This window comes from Pteropus alecto, unplaced genomic scaffold (genome assembly GCF_000325575.1).
Source record: "Pteropus alecto unplaced genomic scaffold, ASM32557v1 scaffold25, whole genome shotgun sequence".
Taxonomy (NCBI): domain Eukaryota; kingdom Metazoa; phylum Chordata; class Mammalia; order Chiroptera; family Pteropodidae; genus Pteropus; species Pteropus alecto.
Genome location: NW_006441955.1, coordinates 5612116 through 5631313, shown reverse-complemented (window position 1 = coordinate 5631313; position 19198 = coordinate 5612116). Strand labels below are relative to the sequence as shown.

General features: G+C 50.6%; 1 protein-coding gene across 1 annotated transcript in view; it reads left to right on the top strand.

Moving 5' to 3' along the window:
• Positions 1-19198, top strand: part of LRP8 (LDL receptor related protein 8) — a gene marked incomplete at its 5' end in the record, with an annotated part of 71901 nt that overhangs the window by 41108 nt on the left and 11595 nt on the right. Inside the window, 13 exons of the mRNA XM_025051990.1 lie at positions 2820-3203; positions 4142-4264; positions 5086-5182; positions 5564-5589; positions 7623-7700; positions 8915-9034; positions 9109-9234; positions 12327-12501; positions 14641-14868; positions 15886-16004; positions 16263-16402; positions 17841-17982; positions 19028-19180. Of these exons, the coding sequence (XP_024907758.1) occupies positions 2820-3203; positions 4142-4264; positions 5086-5182; positions 5564-5589; positions 7623-7700; positions 8915-9034; positions 9109-9234; positions 12327-12501; positions 14641-14868; positions 15886-16004; positions 16263-16402; positions 17841-17982; positions 19028-19180 (1911 nt within the window). The remainder of the gene's footprint in view (positions 1-2819; positions 3204-4141; positions 4265-5085; positions 5183-5563; positions 5590-7622; positions 7701-8914; positions 9035-9108; positions 9235-12326; positions 12502-14640; positions 14869-15885; positions 16005-16262; positions 16403-17840; positions 17983-19027; positions 19181-19198) is intronic.

Below are 19198 nucleotides of genomic sequence, written 5' to 3'. Positions count from 1 at the left end.
AGCTCGTGAGTTTTTTACCATGCCTGACATTTGCTCATCCATTCCATAAGTCTCTACTGATCTCCAAGCGAAGGCAGGGAGAACAGGCAGAGGGGCCATAGCAAGAAATGGTGGCCTGGGCTAGGGCACTGGCAGTGGGGTGGGGGTGGGGGCACAGATTCCTGAGGTGTGAAGGATGACTATTGCTGAAATCTTAGATTCGAGTGCAAATGTCACCAGGCGGTGAAGACATTCCCAACAGCCTCAGCAGGGACAGATGGAAGTAGTCACTGGGACTGTTCCACATCACTGAGCTTCAAACACAGGATTATCTCCTTCCTGGGGAGCAGGCCAGCAGGTCCTGCACCAGTGGGGAGCGTGGCCAGGCCTCGCTCGTTTCAATTCAATGGGCACCTACTGGAGCCAGGCTCTGCAAGGGACAAAGAGGAGAATCCTACACAGTCCTCCCTCTGGGAGCTCATGATTAATGGGGGAGATGGACTGGCTGTCAATAACTAGGCTGTGAAGCTAGGCTGAGATATGTATGGGCAGTCACTCAGGAGCTTTTGCCAGGTAGGCACTTGCCCACCACAGTCTTCCACCCAATTCTTTCCACCAGCCTCTGCATTTGCATCCTATCCATCCTTCCTGGCCCAGGGTAGATGCCATCTCCTCTGGAGGCTTCTGAGTCACAGCACTCTTAAGATTCTAAGTCTGGAGTTTGGATGTGTCTGAAGTAGGAAGCATCTGCGTGGGGGGAGAAGTTTCAAATCCCTAGTGAAGGCACTGGCTCGTTTCTTCAGCTGGATAATTTTGTGGTGCCTCATCAGCCAACGAGAATCCTTTCCCCTCCTAGCCCCCATAATCAGATGTTTCCTCAGTCATAAAGGCCATCAGTCACTATTGCAGGGGGTGAGAATAGCTCTAACTAGGGCATGTTGTGGCAGAACAGTTCTTGTTAATTATTACAGATAGGAGTGTTAGAAGGAATTAGTGGGCTTCTCCTCTACAGCTCCCAACCACCTGCATGAAGGAAAAAGAATTCTCTCTTCTCTCATCCTTCAGAGCTTCTTCCATCTGTGAATGCTGGGAGTTGGGTCTCTGTGCGTAGGCCTGTGAATATAGATCTTAAAGATGCTGTCAGCATCAAAACCTTGGAGAGAACACAGTACAAAGAAGCACTTCCTCCCAGAACTCTAGACATAATGAGTCCTCCCTCCCTGGACATGTACTGGCTGCATCTGGACAGGAAGGAGGGGAGCTAATCTAGGCATTGGCATAATCTTGAGAGGCAGACATCACAGCGTAGTGTGTACTTTTCCTACCAATGCCCTAACATCCCAAAAACCCAGAAGGGGAAAAAAATGCATCTGTCAGAAACTTGATAGAACTGTCAGTAATATATGACATGAGCTGCCTACATGCGAAACTGAAGACATCATTCTATTTTATGTTCAGAAACAATGAAATAATTTTATTAGAAAATAAAAACAGACTCCTAGCGCCCCCATGTGGAAAGATCTGGTGCTGCCACCACCACTTACCTGTGGCCGCTTACCTGCCCCCTGAACCTCCAGGCTCATTCTTGGCCTATGTGTAAGTAGAGGCAAGGAGGTTGCTGCTCTGGAAACAGCTTACACTCCAGGAAGTATACACTCCAGGAGAAAACCAGAAAACCAAGAGGAATCAGAGTAGGAAGGAAGAGCCCCAACCTGAGTTCTGGTTCCCTTGTCACCCTGGACTGACTGTGTGTCCCTGGTAAAATTGCTCCCTTCTCTGGGTCTCAGTTTCCTCATCTGTAAACTGGAAGTTGTGCTGGCAATCTCTAAGGCTCTCCTAGCTCCTGAGTTCAGAGCAGCCCACCAGAGAGGGGAAGCCCAGGGCCCCCAGGCAGAGCCAGTGACCTGCGTCCTTAACTACTGCACATCCTTAAATTACTCCTCACACGCAGGCTAGTCCAGAATCCATCCATGCCACGCCTGCTCACTGCAGGGAGCTCTGTGCCAGGCCTTGAGTTAGTCTCAAGAGCATATCCACGTGCCATTTGTGGTCATGGGGCAGACAGAGTAGGAAAGATATGAGACCTAGTCACCCGAGCATGATATGAAAGGCACCCAACAGGAGAGGAGAAGTGAAGGGAGGCTTCCCAAGCAGGGGAGCATGAAGTGTATTATGAAAGAGGTGGAATTTGGGCCCTTGAATGATGAGAACTCATTGTAAAGTGTAGAGACAGTGATGGCAAGAGGTATGTACTCAGCGGATCGAACAGCTTGAGCAAAGGCCCAAAGTGGGAACGTGTGCAAATGGTCTAGTGTGACTGAAGCCAGGGTATGTGCAGGAATGAGGTAGGTAATGGGACGGAGGAGTGGCTCCATGACAGTGGCTTTGGATGCCAGGTCAGGGGACTTAGACAGGGTAGTTCAGGCAACTGGGGGTAGGGAGCAGAGAGGCTAAATTGTGCTGCTGTACTATAAAGAAACAGCTCCAGAACTTGTTCATGTTGCATATCATTTCCTAGGACATCACAAAGTTCTTCAAGACAGGCAGCATTTTATAGCTTTAGAGACTTTCCTAGTGCCACCGTCCTGCTGGAAGCAGGACTGGAATTCCCACTCAGGCTGGGGAGGCTCAGGGAGGGCAAGTGTGTTGCCCAAGGTCACCCTGCATGACCCTGGCAGGACCTGGATTGGAAGCCCCTTTGAGGACATGTCCACCATTTGGCCCCCCAGCAGGGCTCACTGTGGCCCAGAGGTGAGGGTCAGGACCCTTGTAGCAGGACCAGCGGGCCGGGTAGCTGGGGATGAGGTCCAGAGGGCCGACCCGCTCTCTGTCCCGCGCAGTGTGCGCCCCGCATGAATTCCAGTGCAGCAACCGCACTTGCCTGGCCGCGGTGTTCGTGTGCGATGGCGACGATGACTGCGGCGATGGCAGTGACGAGCGCGGCTGTGCTGACCCGGCCTGCGGGCCCCGCGAGTTCCGCTGCGGCGGCGACGGCGGCGCCTGCATCCCCGAGCGCTGGGTCTGCGACCGCCAATTCGACTGCGAGGACCGCTCGGACGAGGTGGCTGAGCTCTGCGGCCGCACTGGCCCGGGGGCCACGTCCGCGCCCGCTGCCTGTGCCATCGCTGCCCAGTTCGCCTGCCGCAGCGGCGAGTGCGTGCACCTGGGCTGGCGCTGTGACGGCGACCACGACTGCAAGGACAAGTCGGACGAGGCCGACTGCCGTAAGCCCCGCCCTTCCATAGCGCCCAGCCCCGCTGCTCTCAGCCCTGGGCTGCCTGACGCACCACGCGTCCACCAGGCACACCTTCCTTTCCTCGCTTGTCTGTATTACTCCAATTTACCGTAGCTTGGGAAAAGTGATTTGTTTGAGGTCACGTGGCTACTAGTCTGCAAAGCTCAGGTCTAACTCCAGAGGCCAAGGGTCTTCGTGGGTACCTGTGTCCTTTGATGATGCCTTCTCTGTCATACCTCCCACCCCTGCCCTTCCCAGTCCCAGGCAGTCACCCACTGGTTCCAGCGCTGGGAGACCTTGGTACACTCAGGAACTCCTCCTCCCCTCCCTATCTGCTGGGCCTGCTCATTCTTCAAGGCCTCACGCAGATTCCTCCCACCTTTCCAGCTGGGTCACTTCCCTGGGCTCCTGCAGGTCCCTAAGACACTCTCAGCACATCCCACACTATTGTTGTCCTCTGTTCATTCCTCAGCCCCCTTTTGCACCCTTGAGCTCCTAGAGAATGGGAGACTCTTAGTAGTCTCTGTGTTCCCATGTCAGGCACAGCACCCTGTACACAGTGGGTGCTCAGGAAGGGTTTGCTGAAGGATGAAGTCTTTAAGCAACAAGACTCAAAAGGCTATGTGTCTACTCTGGAGAGGTGGCCCTGGGGAGAGGCAGTGGACAGGGAAACAGGAGACCTGAGTTTTAGTCCTGGCTCTGCCAGCCAGAGTACTGTGTGACTCTGGGTGAGGCCTTCCCCCTCTCTGAGCTTCAGTCTCCCATCCGTACACTGCAAGTGCCTTGGTCAGGTGTCCTTCAAGGACTCCCACGCTCAGCCACAGGTTCTGTTCTTGCCAGGGATGGCTGTGGGGTGGGGGTGGGGAGAGGAAAGCTGTCCCAACACCATGTTGGCCCTGACCCTCACCCCTTGCCCTCTCCTGGCAGCGCTGGGAACCTGTCGTGGAGATGAGTTCCAGTGTGGGGATGGGACCTGTGTCTCTGCAATCAAGCTCTGCAACCAGGAACAGGACTGTCCAGACGGGAGTGATGAAGCTGGCTGCCTGCAGGGTGCGTGTGGTTGGAGGCGGAGGGGCAGAGTCCTCTGTGAGGAAAAGCCCTGAGCTTTTCCCTGGCTCCAGGAAGAACAGAGTTGGGAGTTGCCTCCCCTTAGTCCTTGAGATGCATCTTTCCCCAGAGCATCAGTTGCCCCTAAACCATCTGGATCCCCTCCCTGGAGTCCTAATAGCACCAGAACTAGATTTTTAAGAACTTTGCAAAAGCTGAAAGTACCTGCGGGGCACAAAAGGGCACTGCAGGAAGTCCAGCCCCCACCATTTGTCCACGTTCAGATCTCCAAGTGGCTTCCCTCACTAGTTTCCAGACTGAGTAGAGACTGGGAGCCCCCTTAATTCCCAGATGGCTCTTCTGGTCATCACTCACCTGCTGCAAGAGCAGGGACCCCGATGCACTGGTCATCTGGGGAAATGGATAAAGCGTTGGGAGGTGAGGCAGCCTCCCTGATGCAAGGCCCCTGAGACATAAGTGTCCCTCAGGAGGAGGTCAGTCTGGCCCCCAGGGTCTCTGTAGAGTTGCTACATTGCTTCTTTTCTCTCCCTGAGCTCTGATACTGCCAGATAAGACAGAGAGCCCCCAACCCTGCCCAGCTAGGTGATGCTTGGGCATCCTGATCATCGCTGGGGTCCTGATCATCCCTGAGGTCTTGCCTTGTGAGCAGAGCTCCCACCAGCCCTGTATGCAGCTGTCTGTCTTAGGCCACCCTCTAGAGACCAGCGGGGACTGGGGGTGGAGCTCTGCTCACCTCCCATGCAGCCAGCCCTCCCTGCTGAAGGTCTCACAGGTGCTGTCCACTCTTTTGTCTGGCCCGACAGAGTCAACATGTGAGGGTCCCCGCAGATTTCAGTGTAAGAGTGGCGAGTGCGTGGACGGCGGGAAAGTGTGTGATGCTCAGAGGGACTGCCGGGACTGGTCGGATGAGCCTCTGATGATACTGCCAGATAAGACAGAGAGCCCCCAACCCTGCCCAGCTAGGTGATGCTTGAGCATCCTGATCATCGCTGGGGTCCTGATCATCCCTGAGGTCTTGCCTTGTGAGCAGAGCTCCCACCAGCCCTGTATGCAGCTGTCTGTCTTAGGCCACCCTCTAGAGACCAGCGGGGACTGGGGGTGGAGCTCTGCTCACCTCCCATGCAGCCAGCCCTCCCTGCTGAAGGTCTCACAGGTGCTGTCCACTCTTTTGTCTGGCCCGACAGAGTCAACATGTGAGGGTCCCCGCAGATTTCAGTGTAAGAGTGGCGAGTGCGTGGACGGCGGGAAAGTGTGTGATGCTCAGAGGGACTGCCGGGACTGGTCGGATGAGCCTCTGAAAGAGTCTGGTACAGTACCTGTCCGCATCCAACTGCTGGACTAACTAATCTTCCCTTCCACACCCTCTCCTGGCAGCCTGGCCAAAGCCCTTGCCTGCCCTTCAGCACCTGTTCTGCTCTGACCCTCTCTCTGGCCTCTCACACTGCCCTGCAGCCTCAGACCAGGCTCTTTACTTTTGGGGCCTCTCGTTCTGCATCTCTACAAAACTAGGCCTTTCCTTTCCAGTCCAGATGCTCAAAACGTTGTGCTTCCTCTCACAAACCCATCCTCTCCTCCTCACTCCTTCCACATTCAGACCTCTGGGTGTGTGCTCAGTCTGGAACGTTCTCTCTTCTTCAGTATTTCTACCCTGCTGACCTAGCCAGGGCCCCAGCCTCTGAGGCCTTCTATCCCCCTGAAGGAGTCCCTGTAGAGGGAGAGGTGGGAAACAGCATGCAGGTGGCCAGTTGAGGCACATGCCAAGGCCACCCGGCTCAGGCAGGGCCTGGGTAAGGGGAAGACAGACCAAGCAGCAGAGGGTGATACCATTCCTGAGCCCTGAGGAGCTCAGGCTTTCTGGGAACCAGACTAACAGGCTGGATATGCGTGAGGAGCAGAAGGGGGTGGCTGTCCTGATGGTTAGAGCTGTCGGGATGGGTTCCAGGCTAGAAAGAACAAGAGAGTCTGGGCTGTAGGTGGGGTGAGTATCCTAGAAAATACACAGGAAACCCAGTGTGGGCTCCAGGAAAGTTTATTTCCGAGGTCAAGGGTTTGGACAGAGAATATCTGGGAGGACAGAGCCTAGGTCAGACTCTCTCACCCTACCTTCCTGCAGACATTTTCACCCAGCACCTCCCTTCCTGGGCACTCAGAGGAACTTCACTCTCTGGAGCTCCCTAGGAACAGCATGTTTCTGTCCCTGTTGAAGATTAAAAAATTGATTTTGAAAGGAAGAATAGCTGGGTGAAGGTTACTCAGCCTGCACCTGAACTTGCAGGTTATAGACTCTCCACCTACCCCCCACCCCAAAGGCCCTGCCAAGAAAAGTCTCAGAAGAAGGAACCTATGGAAGAGAGGATAGGGAAGCAGGAACAACTGAACCTAGCCTCCAGCCCCGCCTAGACTTGGAGTTAGCCAGGGACTGCTAACCTAAACTCTCTTCTCTCTCATCTTCTGCATGACACACCAAAGAGACGTATGTACGCACGTGTTTGTGTCTCTGTGCTGGTAAGAGCCAGTATCTGTATCCATGCCTCCTTCTCTGAGTAAAGCAAGGGAATTGCATTCCCATGTCTCTGTGTGTGTTCCCACATCTGTGTGAATGTGTCTGTGGAGTCCATAGGCCTGTCTGTGCCTCTGCATATAAGCTGGTGTGTGTATGCATGCAGGTGTGTGCATGTGCTGGGGAAGGGCCTGCTGAAGGATTTGCCCCTTCCTTCTATGAGGGACCTCAAATGCTGCCCAAGCTCTCTGGACCATCTGCCCCTCTCCTCCCCTGCAGGCTCTCCAATAGAATCACCTCTAGGCTAGATAGAATTGAGAAGGCCCAGAGACTCCCCTTCAGCCTCCACCTCAGTGCTGGCCTTCTAGGGAAGGGCTGACAAGGATGGACAGGTCCAGACCAGCTCCCTGTTCTTGCCCTAACTACCTCAGCCCTGGAGGACTCTGCCTTCCTCTTCTATAGAAGCCTTAGTCACTTTGGCTCACTCCTTTCCCCTTTCCAAGCCTTCCTAAACATGCCATTCCATCCATGCTCAGTAAACACCAGTGTTGAGTTTCTGCTACTTGTAAAAGGAAAAGAAGAAAGTGAGTGGGTACATGAATGAGGCAGAGAGTAGGTGAACAAATGAATAGATAGCCCCAAGGGAATAATATGGTATGGGAGAGGGCAGGAAGGGCTTGGAGTAACAGAAAGATTCCTGGAGGTGGTACCTCACAGAGACCACCTCAAAGGTACCATGGCTCAACCCATGCCAAGGGGCTGAGGCTTCCTAGGGCCAGGCCTGGCTGAGTCACTCCCAGGCCCCCTAGTCATGGGGTTGCTGTGGTCTTGTTCTTTCAGTTCTGCTGCCATCTCGGAGAAACAGGAGGAGGCCCAGGGGTGAAGGGGAACATTCCCTAAGTATGGCTCAGGCTGGAGGTGGGGCATCCACAGCTGTGCATGTCCTGGGGGGAGGCAGCTCAGACCAGCTGTGTGCATGGCTGCGGCTGGCTCAGCTCAGCTCTGCTTGGCTTGGCTGGAGTGGTGGTGCATGAGCCTGGTGGGCAGAGGGGTGGTATGGCACCTTCACTTGGCTTGCAGAATTAACCTTCTATGATTTTAAAACTCAGAAGATGCTATTAGAACTTGGTGAGCCTTGGTCCTGGCCTCTCTGACCTCCTCTAGGATCCTGCCAGAAGGTGGTAAGGGAGTGGATGATGGGGCAACGAGATGTCCCCCTGGCATCCCTTCATCCCTTGAAACAGTTGGTAACCCTGGGACCAGGCCCATGACTAAGTGTCGGAAGAGGGACAAGTGCTGAGAGGAGAGGAGATGAAAAATTCCATTGTAGTTCGTGATAGAGAATTCATTTAGAAAAAGGCCTGGGAGTCTTAAGATAACCACAGCTCAATAGAGGACACACTTTGTTCAGATTGCTTCCGCATGGTGGGTTAGCTCTGGGCCCTGTCCGGAGAGGGACATGGACAGATGGTATGAATCCAGAGAAAGGTACCTAAATTGTAGAGGACCAGAAATAAGCACTTTAAGGAGATTCCGAGGGAGCCATTAGACTCTGGCTAGCCCTACACAGCAGAGGAGAGCGGAAGCAGAAGCTACAGTGAGGCTGATCCTATGAGGAAGAACTTTGTTCAGGTGGAGCCAGCTGCTTCGGGAGGGAAGTGGGCTTCAGAGGCTGGAGATGTCAAAGCAAGGATATTTCAGAAGGGATTACTGGGGTATCCTGAGGGTTAAACGTGGTATATGACATGAAGGCCCTTTCAACTCAGGTCACAAGGAAGGAGGAGCTGGAAGAAACGTGTTTGTGAAAGGAAAGACCTTAGGCAGCTAGACTACCTAGCTGCCTCAAGCCTGGCAGTGGACAGAGCCCTGGCCTGGGAGGCAAAGGACCTGCATTCTGGTTCCACTCTGTCACTGTCTGTGTGTCTGGCCTTGAGCAAGGACCTGCCCCTCTTTGGCCCTCCTCTTGCTCAGTCACCTGGTTAATGAGGCTGAGGCTCAATGAGGCCACAGAGCATCCTGGCTCTGTGGGAGTTCCGCTGCACCTAGTCTCTGCTTCAGCTCTGGGTGCACCCCTGTCTGGTCCCCACTGCAGTCTGGCTCCTGGACCCTCAGGAGCCCATGTCCCTCCCCAGGGCTGAACGAGTGTCTGCACAACAATGGCGGCTGCTCCCACATCTGCACTGACCTCAAGATCGGTTTTGAATGCACCTGCCCAGCTGGCTACCGGCTCCTGGACCAGAAGACCTGTGGCGGTGAGACCCTCCCCTCACACCTTCAAGCAAAGGCAGATCTTTCTGCCAGTTTTGACATCTGCTCCTCCCCACAGACATTGACGAGTGTGAGGACCCAGACGCCTGCAGCCAAATCTGTGTCAATTACAAAGGCTACTTTAAGTGCGAGTGCCACCCTGGCTATGAGATGGACACATTAACCAAGAACTGCAAGGCTGTCGGTATGGATATCCCAAGATGAGGAGTAACGGGGAAACTCTGAGGGGGTATAGAATGCAATGTGCTTCCGCATATGTGAGGAATGGATATGCACACCTGTGCATACATACACACACGCAGAAAGCAGGTTGCATGCACAGTGCTCAGAGTGTAAATACACATCACACACACAATGCACTGTATACTAACCCTCACATGGACACTTCATAGAGCCACCCAGTACAGCCCACAGAAACCGCAATAATACAACATACAATGTTTAGACAGACTGGACCATGCAGACTACATACATAGCATAGGCAGTTCACACAAAGAGCATGAATATGTGCAGACCTAACATTGATCAGTTCAGCCAACTGAATTCATTCATGTAATTCAGTTCTTTATACTGAACACCTAACTTTGTTATAGGCACTGGGGATTCAGCAGTAAGCAAAATAGACACAAATCCTTGTCTGCCCTCATGGGACTTACCTTCTAGTGGGTGACACAGACAAGAAATCAGATAAATAAATAAAATACAGTGCATTGCAGATGGTAATAAGGGTTTAGGAGAAATATAAAGCAGGGAATGGAAGAGCGAAGTCCAGGAGGGCAGTGGGTTATAGTTTTGGAGTGGTCAGAGAAGCCCACACCTTTATGAGAAGGCGACATTTGAGGTGAAGGAATAAGCCATGCATTTATCTGCAGGGACAGCAGTATCAGGCGATAGAAGAGAAAGTGCTAAGGCCCTAAGGTAGGAGCATGCCTGGTGGTTCAGATAACACTGAGGAAGCCAGTGCAGCTGGAGCAAAGAGAATAGGAGGAGATAAGGCAGAGAGTTGACTTGAAGCAGATCACAAAGGTCTGCTACACCATTGTGATGGCTGACTCTCAATTTCACTCTAAGTCAAGGGTAAGCTTTTAAGGGTTTTAAATAGAGAAGGGACATGGTGTGTCTTACATTTTAACTGGCTTCCTCTGGCTGCTGTGTTGAGAATAGATGGTAGGGCAAGAGAGGAAGCAGGGAAACCAATTCAGAGGTTTTTGCAATAATCCGGAAGAGAGGTGATGATGGCTTGGACCAGAGTGTTACAGTGGGAATATGAGAGTTGGACAGACTGGATATATTTTGAAGGTCAGGATTTATTTTAGAGCAATAAGATTTACTTATGAATTAAATGTGGGATGTGGGAGAAAAAAATGTCAAAGCTGACTCCAAGATTTTGGGCTGAGAACAGGAAAAATGGGATTGCTATTTATGGAGTTGGAAAAGATGGTGGGGAATATTAGATTGCTTTGGACATGTTAAGTTTAAGAAAACTAGACATCTAAGTGGAGGTATTTAAGTAGGCAGTTGAATCTATGAGCATGGAGTTCAGATGCACAAATACAGTATACAGCATATATAGATTATAACAATATAGTAGCTATAATAATTGACATGTAGCCCATAAACCCAAAAACATGCCACCCAAACTGTACAATATACAGCACATACATTAGTATGTCATATGTAACATACAACCTGTTCTTACCCCCACAGGGGACACAGTAATATACAACACGGATTATATATGTGCAGTGCAGACAACACACAATTTCTCATGTAGACACAAAACCCCCCATATTTCGATGAATATCTAAAGTGCCGTTACACAAAAACTCAAATGATAAACATACTGGGTTCCTGTCATAGTCACAGCTCTTAGTGAAAACCACCTCAAGATACCCTGTAATCCAGCTCCTACCTTCAGGAAGATAAAGTGCTATTGCTCTCATTTTGGAGTGAGAAAAATCACATAGTTTATCAGTGGTGGAGCTGGACCTTGAAGCCACTTTTCCTCCTTTCTCCTTTCTGCACTTGGAGCCCTTTTTTTCTATGTTCTCTGTTTGTACCATGCTCTCCGTCACCCCTGCTGTGCTTTGAAATAGTCCCATCATACCACCCAAGTCACATACCCATCCGCAGGCCCCACATGGCTCTGTGAAAGTCCCACCCTGCCCCTTGGGAACACATTAGCCTGGCAGAGATGCACAGTGACAGGGACCAGGTGGCCTGCAGAAGTGTTAGCTGGAAAATAAGAAGGGGAGAAGGCACAGGCAGCTCCAGGTACAGGTGTTGCTATCAGACATTATTGGTGCCTGAGAGTGGTCTGATACATCTAAAAACATGCTGGGGGACTGGCAGCCTGTGTTAAGTGCTGGGCCCTCATAGGCCTGTGGGACAGTGACCCTCCATATGGAGTAGCTGGCAATATCTAGGTCACTGATGATCTTCCTAAAATCTAATCTTAAATCTAAAAATAGGTTTTGTATATACATGAGCAGTTGTATGTTGTCTCCATTGCACATATATAATCTGTGTCATATATTACATACATCCCATCCCTGCTCAGAATAAAGTGTAAGCTCTTCACCCAGCTCACAGGACCCTTTGTGGTCTGGCCTCTGCCAACCTCTGCAGCTTCATCCCTTGCCATGTCCCCAAATACACTCTACATAAACTAAAGACTCACAATGACCTCCCTGAATCTCGTCCCTCTAGTCTCACCTCCAGCTCTAATGTCTGTCCTTCATACTGGAGCCTGAGTCATCTTTCTGAAATAGTTAATGCTGCCATTACCCCTTCTTGAACTATTGGCAGTGGGGCCCTAAGCAGAGGAGGTATTATTTGCTAGGGAGAAATGCATTAAGTAGAGGGGACAACTTAAGCAAAAGCCCTGAAGCAGCAGAACTCTGCCGTGGCTAGGTAATGACAGGTAGTCTGGTGGCTAGAATCAAAGTGTGTTAGAAGAGTGAGTGATGAGGCTGTACAGGGAACTTGGGGTCACACTGTGGAAGGCCATTGGTGAAAGCCTGAGGAGGAAATGGGGTTATAAAAAATTCAGGGGGAGTTTTTATCTAATAGAAAGAATGAAAATCGTGGTCCTTTGCATCTTATGCTTTTTGTACCCATTATTTCATCTGCTCCCCTAACCTATGAGATAGGAATTATCACCCCTATTCTACAGGAAAATGAGGTATCACCTAGCAATCCAGTGATAGAGGCTTGGTCTTTAGATTCCCCACCTCCTGCGCTGACCCCTTCTCTCTCAACTTCCCCGAATGACAGCTGGCAGAAGCCCGTCCCTAATCTTCACTAACCGGCACGAAGTGCGGAGGATAGACCTGGTAAAGCGAGACTACTCACGCCTCATCCCTATGCTCAAGAACGTTGTGGCTCTGGATGTCGAAGTTGCCACCAATCGCATCTACTGGTGTGACCTCTCTTACCGCAAGATCTACAGGTAAGCAGTGGCAGGTATCCTGCAGCCAGGATAGGGACCGATGGAGAGAAGAGGAAGGGTGGCCTCTGTGCTTCCTCTGCCTCAAAGATTTCCCAGTATAGAGATGGGGCTTGGGAAGGGACAGAGGATCGTAGTGACTGTGGAACTTGGCTTTAAACGCTGAGGGTTGAGAGAGCGGCTTTGAACCCCACACTCTTGGGTTTTGACTGACCTCTGGTGGCCTAATGGGGCAGTGCAAGACACAGGAAATGTTCAGTCAAGGCAAAAGGGAAGAAATCCCTGGCTTTGGTGAAGACTTTCAAAGCAGCTCACATATCTGTGTGTTGGATCCTGGAGACTCAAAGATGACTCAGACCTGTTCCTGCCTGGAGGATCCCACTCATAACATAGTGACATCCACTGTGATGATCATGAGAGGAACATACAGAGGCGGCCTCTCACCCAATCGAGGGGTCAGGAAAATCTTCCGCAGTCCGGCCTGTCACTGGATTTGTGCCTCTCACCCAATCGAGGGGTCAGGAAAATCTTCCTGGATGCACTTCTCGCAGTCCGGCCTGTCACTGGACACCACAGTCTGTGGACTTTGAGTCTCAGGAAGGCTCTTCACACACGAAGTTCTCTCCTAGGTTTTCTCAAATACCACAAGCCTGCCTCCATGCATGTTCTGGCCCCCTTTTGGTAATCACGTCCTTTCTTTGTCCTGAGATCCATCTAGTTGGCAGAACTACTGATGACCGGGCACTGTTGAAAGAATTATGCGATGGGTGGGTAGGTGGATGGATGGATCAATGAATGGATAGAAGGAAATATACCAAGTGCTACTCATCGACATCTTGATGACTACCACATGCCCCAACACAGAGACACATACTCAGTTCACACACACACACACACACACACACACGCACACAGAGAGAGAGAGAAAGAAAGAGAGAGAGAGAGAACAACTAGAGCAGTACCTGCCCAATAGTTATAAGTAAAAGAGGTAGGATTTGATGACAGACTGGATATGGGGCTGAGGAAGAAGAGTCCAAATGACTCCAGGTTCATTCTGGGAGTTTTAGGTTCTGGCTTAGGAGGTTTTGTGAATGGTAGTTCTAGTATCTTAGGTGGGAGTCGAGGAGGATTGGGTGGGGGTTGGGCAGTCTGGACAGCTGGCTGAGATTGAAGGGAATAGGGATGAGCAGCTTTGGATGTATTGAGTTCAAGGTGTCCCTGAGACATCTGAGGGGGGCCAATTGGCTTTATAATCTAGGGTTTCAGAGAGTTGTGTTAATAGGAGAGTCATACTTATGGATGGCAGTGGGCACTATGGAACTAACTGCCCAGAGAGAGGTTATGGGGAGAAGAAAAAACTTGAGAAAAACAGTATTTGGGAGACAGAAGGTCTCATTAATGTTGCCTCAGTGTCTACTGTATTTTCAGCCCCTGCCCTCCATTCTCACCAGCACAAGCCTTCTGCAGACCCTCTTTATCTCTTACCTGGATGCAGTAACAGCCTCCTAATCAGCCTTCATTCCCTTCCTTTCCAATCCATCTCATAGTCCACAAGTGCCACAGTGATCTAATATGCTCATCTAACCACGTCCTCTGACCTGTTCAGTTACCCTCTCCAGGAAGTCCTAACTCCCTAGTATGGCACGCAGAGCCCGTCAGGATGTGGCCCCTGCCTACACTTACTTCCAGTCTTATATCCCACCTACCCAGCTCTACCCCCACTGAATATCTCACCTTAGTCAATACTCTAGAACACATACCTCTAGGCATTTGCACATGCTGTTCCCTCTGCTGTCTTTTGTGTTCCTAGTGTCTTTTGTGTTCCAACTACAAAGCCTCTCCAACCCTCCAGGATGATGTAGTCTCCATACTTTCCGTAATCACATTGTACTAAATGATCTAACTGAATTTCCGTCCCCCATTAAGCTGGACTCCTCCAGGCCAGAGGCTATGGCTGATTCAAACCTGTATACTGATCCCACCTGTATGGTGGTCCAGGGAATGTGTTGAATAGAAATTAGCCAAGTTCCTCGAAAATGCACTGCCATGGCCCACAGGAAGAGAGGGGAAGGGCGCATAGGCAACTCCAGAGGGGTGCGCGGGTAGAACACCTGCCCTATGGTCAGCTCTGGTTGCTCCTAGCGCCTACATGGACAAGGCCAGTGACCCAGCAGAGCAGGAGGTGCTCATTGACAAGCAGCTACACTCTCCAGAGGGCCTGGCGGTGGACTGGGTCCACAAGCACATCTACTGGACGGACTCGGGCAACAAGACCATCTCAGTGGCCACAGTTGATGGTGGCCGGCGATGCACTCTTTTCAGCCAGGACCTCAGTGAACCCCGGGCCATCGCTGTCGACCCCCTGCGAGGGTGAGTGTCCCCACCTAGAACTCCCACCGTATGCACTCAGTCCTCATGTGTCTGTCATAAGAGCTCTCTTGAGGGCTTTGGAAGGTCCTGGGTCACTCAGACACAGCCCAAGGGAAGAAAGTTCGTGCCCTTCAGCCTACTAACCCCCAACCCCCAAAGGATTCTTTGGGCATTGGTCATCAGAGTTCTCTTGAGACTCTGCTGCTTGCTCATCATATCATAGAATCAGAGCATCTCAAAGTAAAGCAGGGCTCTAGATATTGCCTAGAAGCTCCTGGGGCAGGAAGTCTGTCCTCAGACTGCTGCATGCTGCAGGTGCGCATCTGATGGCTGCTCACACACTTTCAGCTCATTACTTCACCTGGGGCCCCAGGTGCGCATCTGATGGCTGCTCACACACTTTCAGACAGGAGCTCATTACTTCACCTGGGGCCTATTTCATTTTGGGACAGCTCTGCATATTAGAAAATTTTTTTTTTCATTTCGTTTGATTTTTTTTTTCTCCTATTCCCAAATCTGCCTCTCTTCCTCCATAGTCCTGATGTAAGTACGTGAGATGAAACCACTCAGCCCAGCGCCTGGCACATATAAGTACTCAATAAATGTTCAAGAAAAAAGAGAGAGAAGTCCTGGACAGTTCTAGCTGTGTAATCTTGAGTAGGTCATCTGTTTTCTCCTCTAAAGACCGGAAAAGTAAAAGAGCATTGACAAGGGCCCTTCCTGCTCTGGCATGCTAGTGTTCTAGTTGGAGTTACCAGAAGTGAGGATGGGCTCCCAGGCTGTCCAGCTGAGGCTGGGTGGACACTTGGGGAATACAGGCTTCCCAGGACTCAGATGATATGAAAGCTAAAGCACCTACTAACTTTAAGATTTGATAGTTCCAATGGATTTCAGAGGTCTTTGCAGTCCCCACTAAGCATAATCTTCAATATTCATTGGGTCATTGATCTCTTGTGATACAGACCACCCCAGTTATATCCTTGATAAAAAGCCCACTGAGATCTTTCTCTCTTTTAGGTTCATGTATTGGTCTGACTGGGGGTATCAGGCCAAGATCGAGAAGTCCGGGCTCAATGGTATGGACCGACAAATACTCGTGTCAGACAATATTGAGTGGCCCAACGGAATCACCCTGGGTGAGCCCTGCCTTCCTAGACTGGGGGCTATTCTAGCACCTGATCCTGACCACTGTCCCGAGCCCCATGGGTCTTATTTCTGCATCCCCTTATAGTGCCAGTGCATGTGTTTCTTGATGGTTGCCCCAGGCTGGCCTCAGTCTGAGGCCTGGCCTGGAGATGTGGGCAGGGATGGGGCACAGAGAAGCAGAGATCAAGACTACTGAGCCTGGGAGCTGGCTCATGACCTGATCCTCCATCCCCTTTTTCCTCCCCAAGATTTGCTGAACCAGCGCTTATACTGGGTAGACTCCAAGCTGCACCAGCTGTCCAGCATTGACTTCAGCGGAGGCAACAGAAAGATGCTGATTTCCTCCCCTGACTTCCTTAGTCACCCTTTTGGGATAGCTGTGTTTGAGGTAAGCCCCGCAAGGGAAGGCATGGCCCTATTAGGAAGCCAAAGCCTAGAAAAGGCTTATTCAAAAAGGACGACTCCCTGAGAGTTGTCCAAATGCAAACAAAGGAACAGGGAAGCCAACTGACTTGTTTGTGCACACTCTGAGAGCTGCCTCCATGCAAAGGCAGCTTTTGTCTACCTGGCAGCTTTTTCTGTACTCCCTTCCCAAGACCACTCTCTCAGAGCACTGCTCACAGGTAAGTTGCTAGACCATGTATGTTTTCTCTCTGAACCCTCAGCACCCAACACCGTGCCCACATATACAGAAGGTACCCAATAAAGGGAGGAAGGGAAGAAGGAATTTACATTTCCTTAGAATCATGTCTTATTGGAAATGGCCTGAGAGATGCCATTCAACTCAGCACACTTTTATTGATCTTTGCTGGACCCTGGGTTCATAGAAGTGAGTCAGACAGCATCTCAGTCCTCAAGAAGCTCCTAGGAGGATGAAGAGAAAAGAGACTCTCCTGTGTTCTGACCCTAATAACCTTTCTCCTCGGGGAACGAGGAAGCCAAAACTAACCAAGGTCTCACACACCTACCTCTTCCCCAAAACTAACTCTGCCACCAAGGGGAGGGAAAGCAAGGGGACAGAGGTCTGTGGTGGGCATTGGCAATATTTGCTTGGAGCGACATCACTCAGCACTGCTCTGAATCTATGGGCAAAGCCCCACCTCCAAATCCAGCCCCTGCTTCAAAAGACAGGTGTGTTCAGACTCATATGTGCTTATGTATATTTTTTGCATGTACATGTTATGTATGTGCATGTGTGTACATAAATGCATCCATTTAAAAGTGTGTATTCCTATATGTGCTGGTGCTTCTGAGTTTACATATGTATACCAGTTCTTAGACAAATCCTTGTTTAGGTCCAATTGTGCCTTTTTGTGTGTAGATGAGCATGTGGGTATGTGTCCAGACCTGTGCATGAGGCTGCATGGTTGCACCTGTTACTGTGGATCTGTCTATAGATGCACATTCAGGCTTGGATGGACTAGCCATTGGACGCATGTATGTTCTACCCAGAGGCTATAGAAGGCCCATCAGGGAATAGTTAGTAGCTCACACATGCCCTCTAATCTTGGTCCTGGGCCCTAGTAATAGTAACAGCTAATTGAGACTCAGCCTTGGGTCTCTGCTGGGCTCCAGGGAGCAGGCCTAGCTCAGCCTTCAAGCCAAAGCACAGATTCACCAAATAACCCTCTGAGACAGAAGGGAACCGGAGTGCACGTCACAGATGAAAGGCTGAGAGTCCCACTGAATCTGTGGACAGGAGAGCTCAGGGGAGATGGCAGGGTAGTTCTGGTAGTTCTTATGACTATGATTTGGGGCTGAGCCCTAAGATTGAGGTTATGATTTTAGACTCTAGGCCTCCCATCTGCTACATCTGTATCCCACAGGACAAGATATTCTGGACAGACTTGGAGAATGAGGCCATTTTCAGTGCAAATCGGCTCAACGGCCTGGAAATCTCTGTCCTAGCTGAGAACCTCAACAACCCACATGACATTGTCATCTTCCATGAGCTGAAGCAGCCAAGAGGTGAGCCCTCCCTGGTCCCAGGTCCCCTGCCCATGTCCTTTGCCTCCACTAGGCAGACTGTATTCATGTTCATGTAACAATGTCTCAGCACCCCCAGGAATAATGGCAGCAATCCCTCTAGTTGGTAGGGTGCTTTGCTGTCACATATTTTATCCTGTTTTTGCCTCAAGCTCTTGGTGAAATAAGGTTGGGTATAAATACATAAATGCCCTATTTTTGCTAATCCTACAAAGTGTAAGTATTACTGTTCCCATTTAACAATTGAGGAAAGTGTAGCTCAGAGAGGTAAAATATTGTTAGCAGGTGGCAAAACCAAAACCTAAACTCAGGTCTGTCTGATTCCAGAGCTCCTTCTGCCATTAGGAGTACATTGCTTCTCATTTATTATTTGCACCCACTTGGCAGTAGTATAAGCTAATATATCCTAGGGCCAGAAAGTAATTCAGTTTGTTAGTTGGGACCAGAAGCCACGAATCCTACTACTTGGTTGTCCCCTCCTCTACCACTAGGATGTACTAAATCTAACTGTAACTGAGGTTTTGGTTTCCAGAGTGAAGGTGAGAAAGCGTAGAGGGGTAAGGAGATAAGGTTGGTGCCTGATTCTAAACCTAGAAATTTAAATAAGAAAAGAGACATAGCATGTGGCAGAGGAGGAGAAACATGGACTTTAGAGTCCAACAGTCCTCAATTTAAATTGTCTCCAAAATTACTAGAGGTACAGCTCTGACAAGTTTTTTCTTTGAGCCTAGGTATCATTTATCTGTCAATTTGGAGTATAGTACCCACCTCTCAGAGCCATTGTCAGGATTAGGTGAAAGTATGAGGATAAAACTCCAGGTACAGTCCTGGAAGGTGGCCAGTAACAGTAGTAGAGAGCTTTTTGAGCAAATCCAGTAGGAAGGGCCTCATCCTTGGGAGAAAGGAAGACCTGGCATGTCCCATCTGTGCCCCACCCCCACCCCCACCCCTCTCTCTCTCTCTGTCTCTGTCTCTGTCTCTCTCTCGGTCTCTCAGTCTCTCAATCTCTCTCTCTCTCTGCCATTAGCTGCAGATGCCTGCGAGCTGAGTGCCCAGCCCAATGGAGGCTGTGAGTACCTGTGCCTTCCTGCTCCTCAGATCTCCAGCCACTCTCCCAAGTACACGTGTGCCTGTCCTGACACAATGTGGCTGGGCCCAGATATGAAGAGGTGTTACCGAGGTAAGCAGACCTACCAGG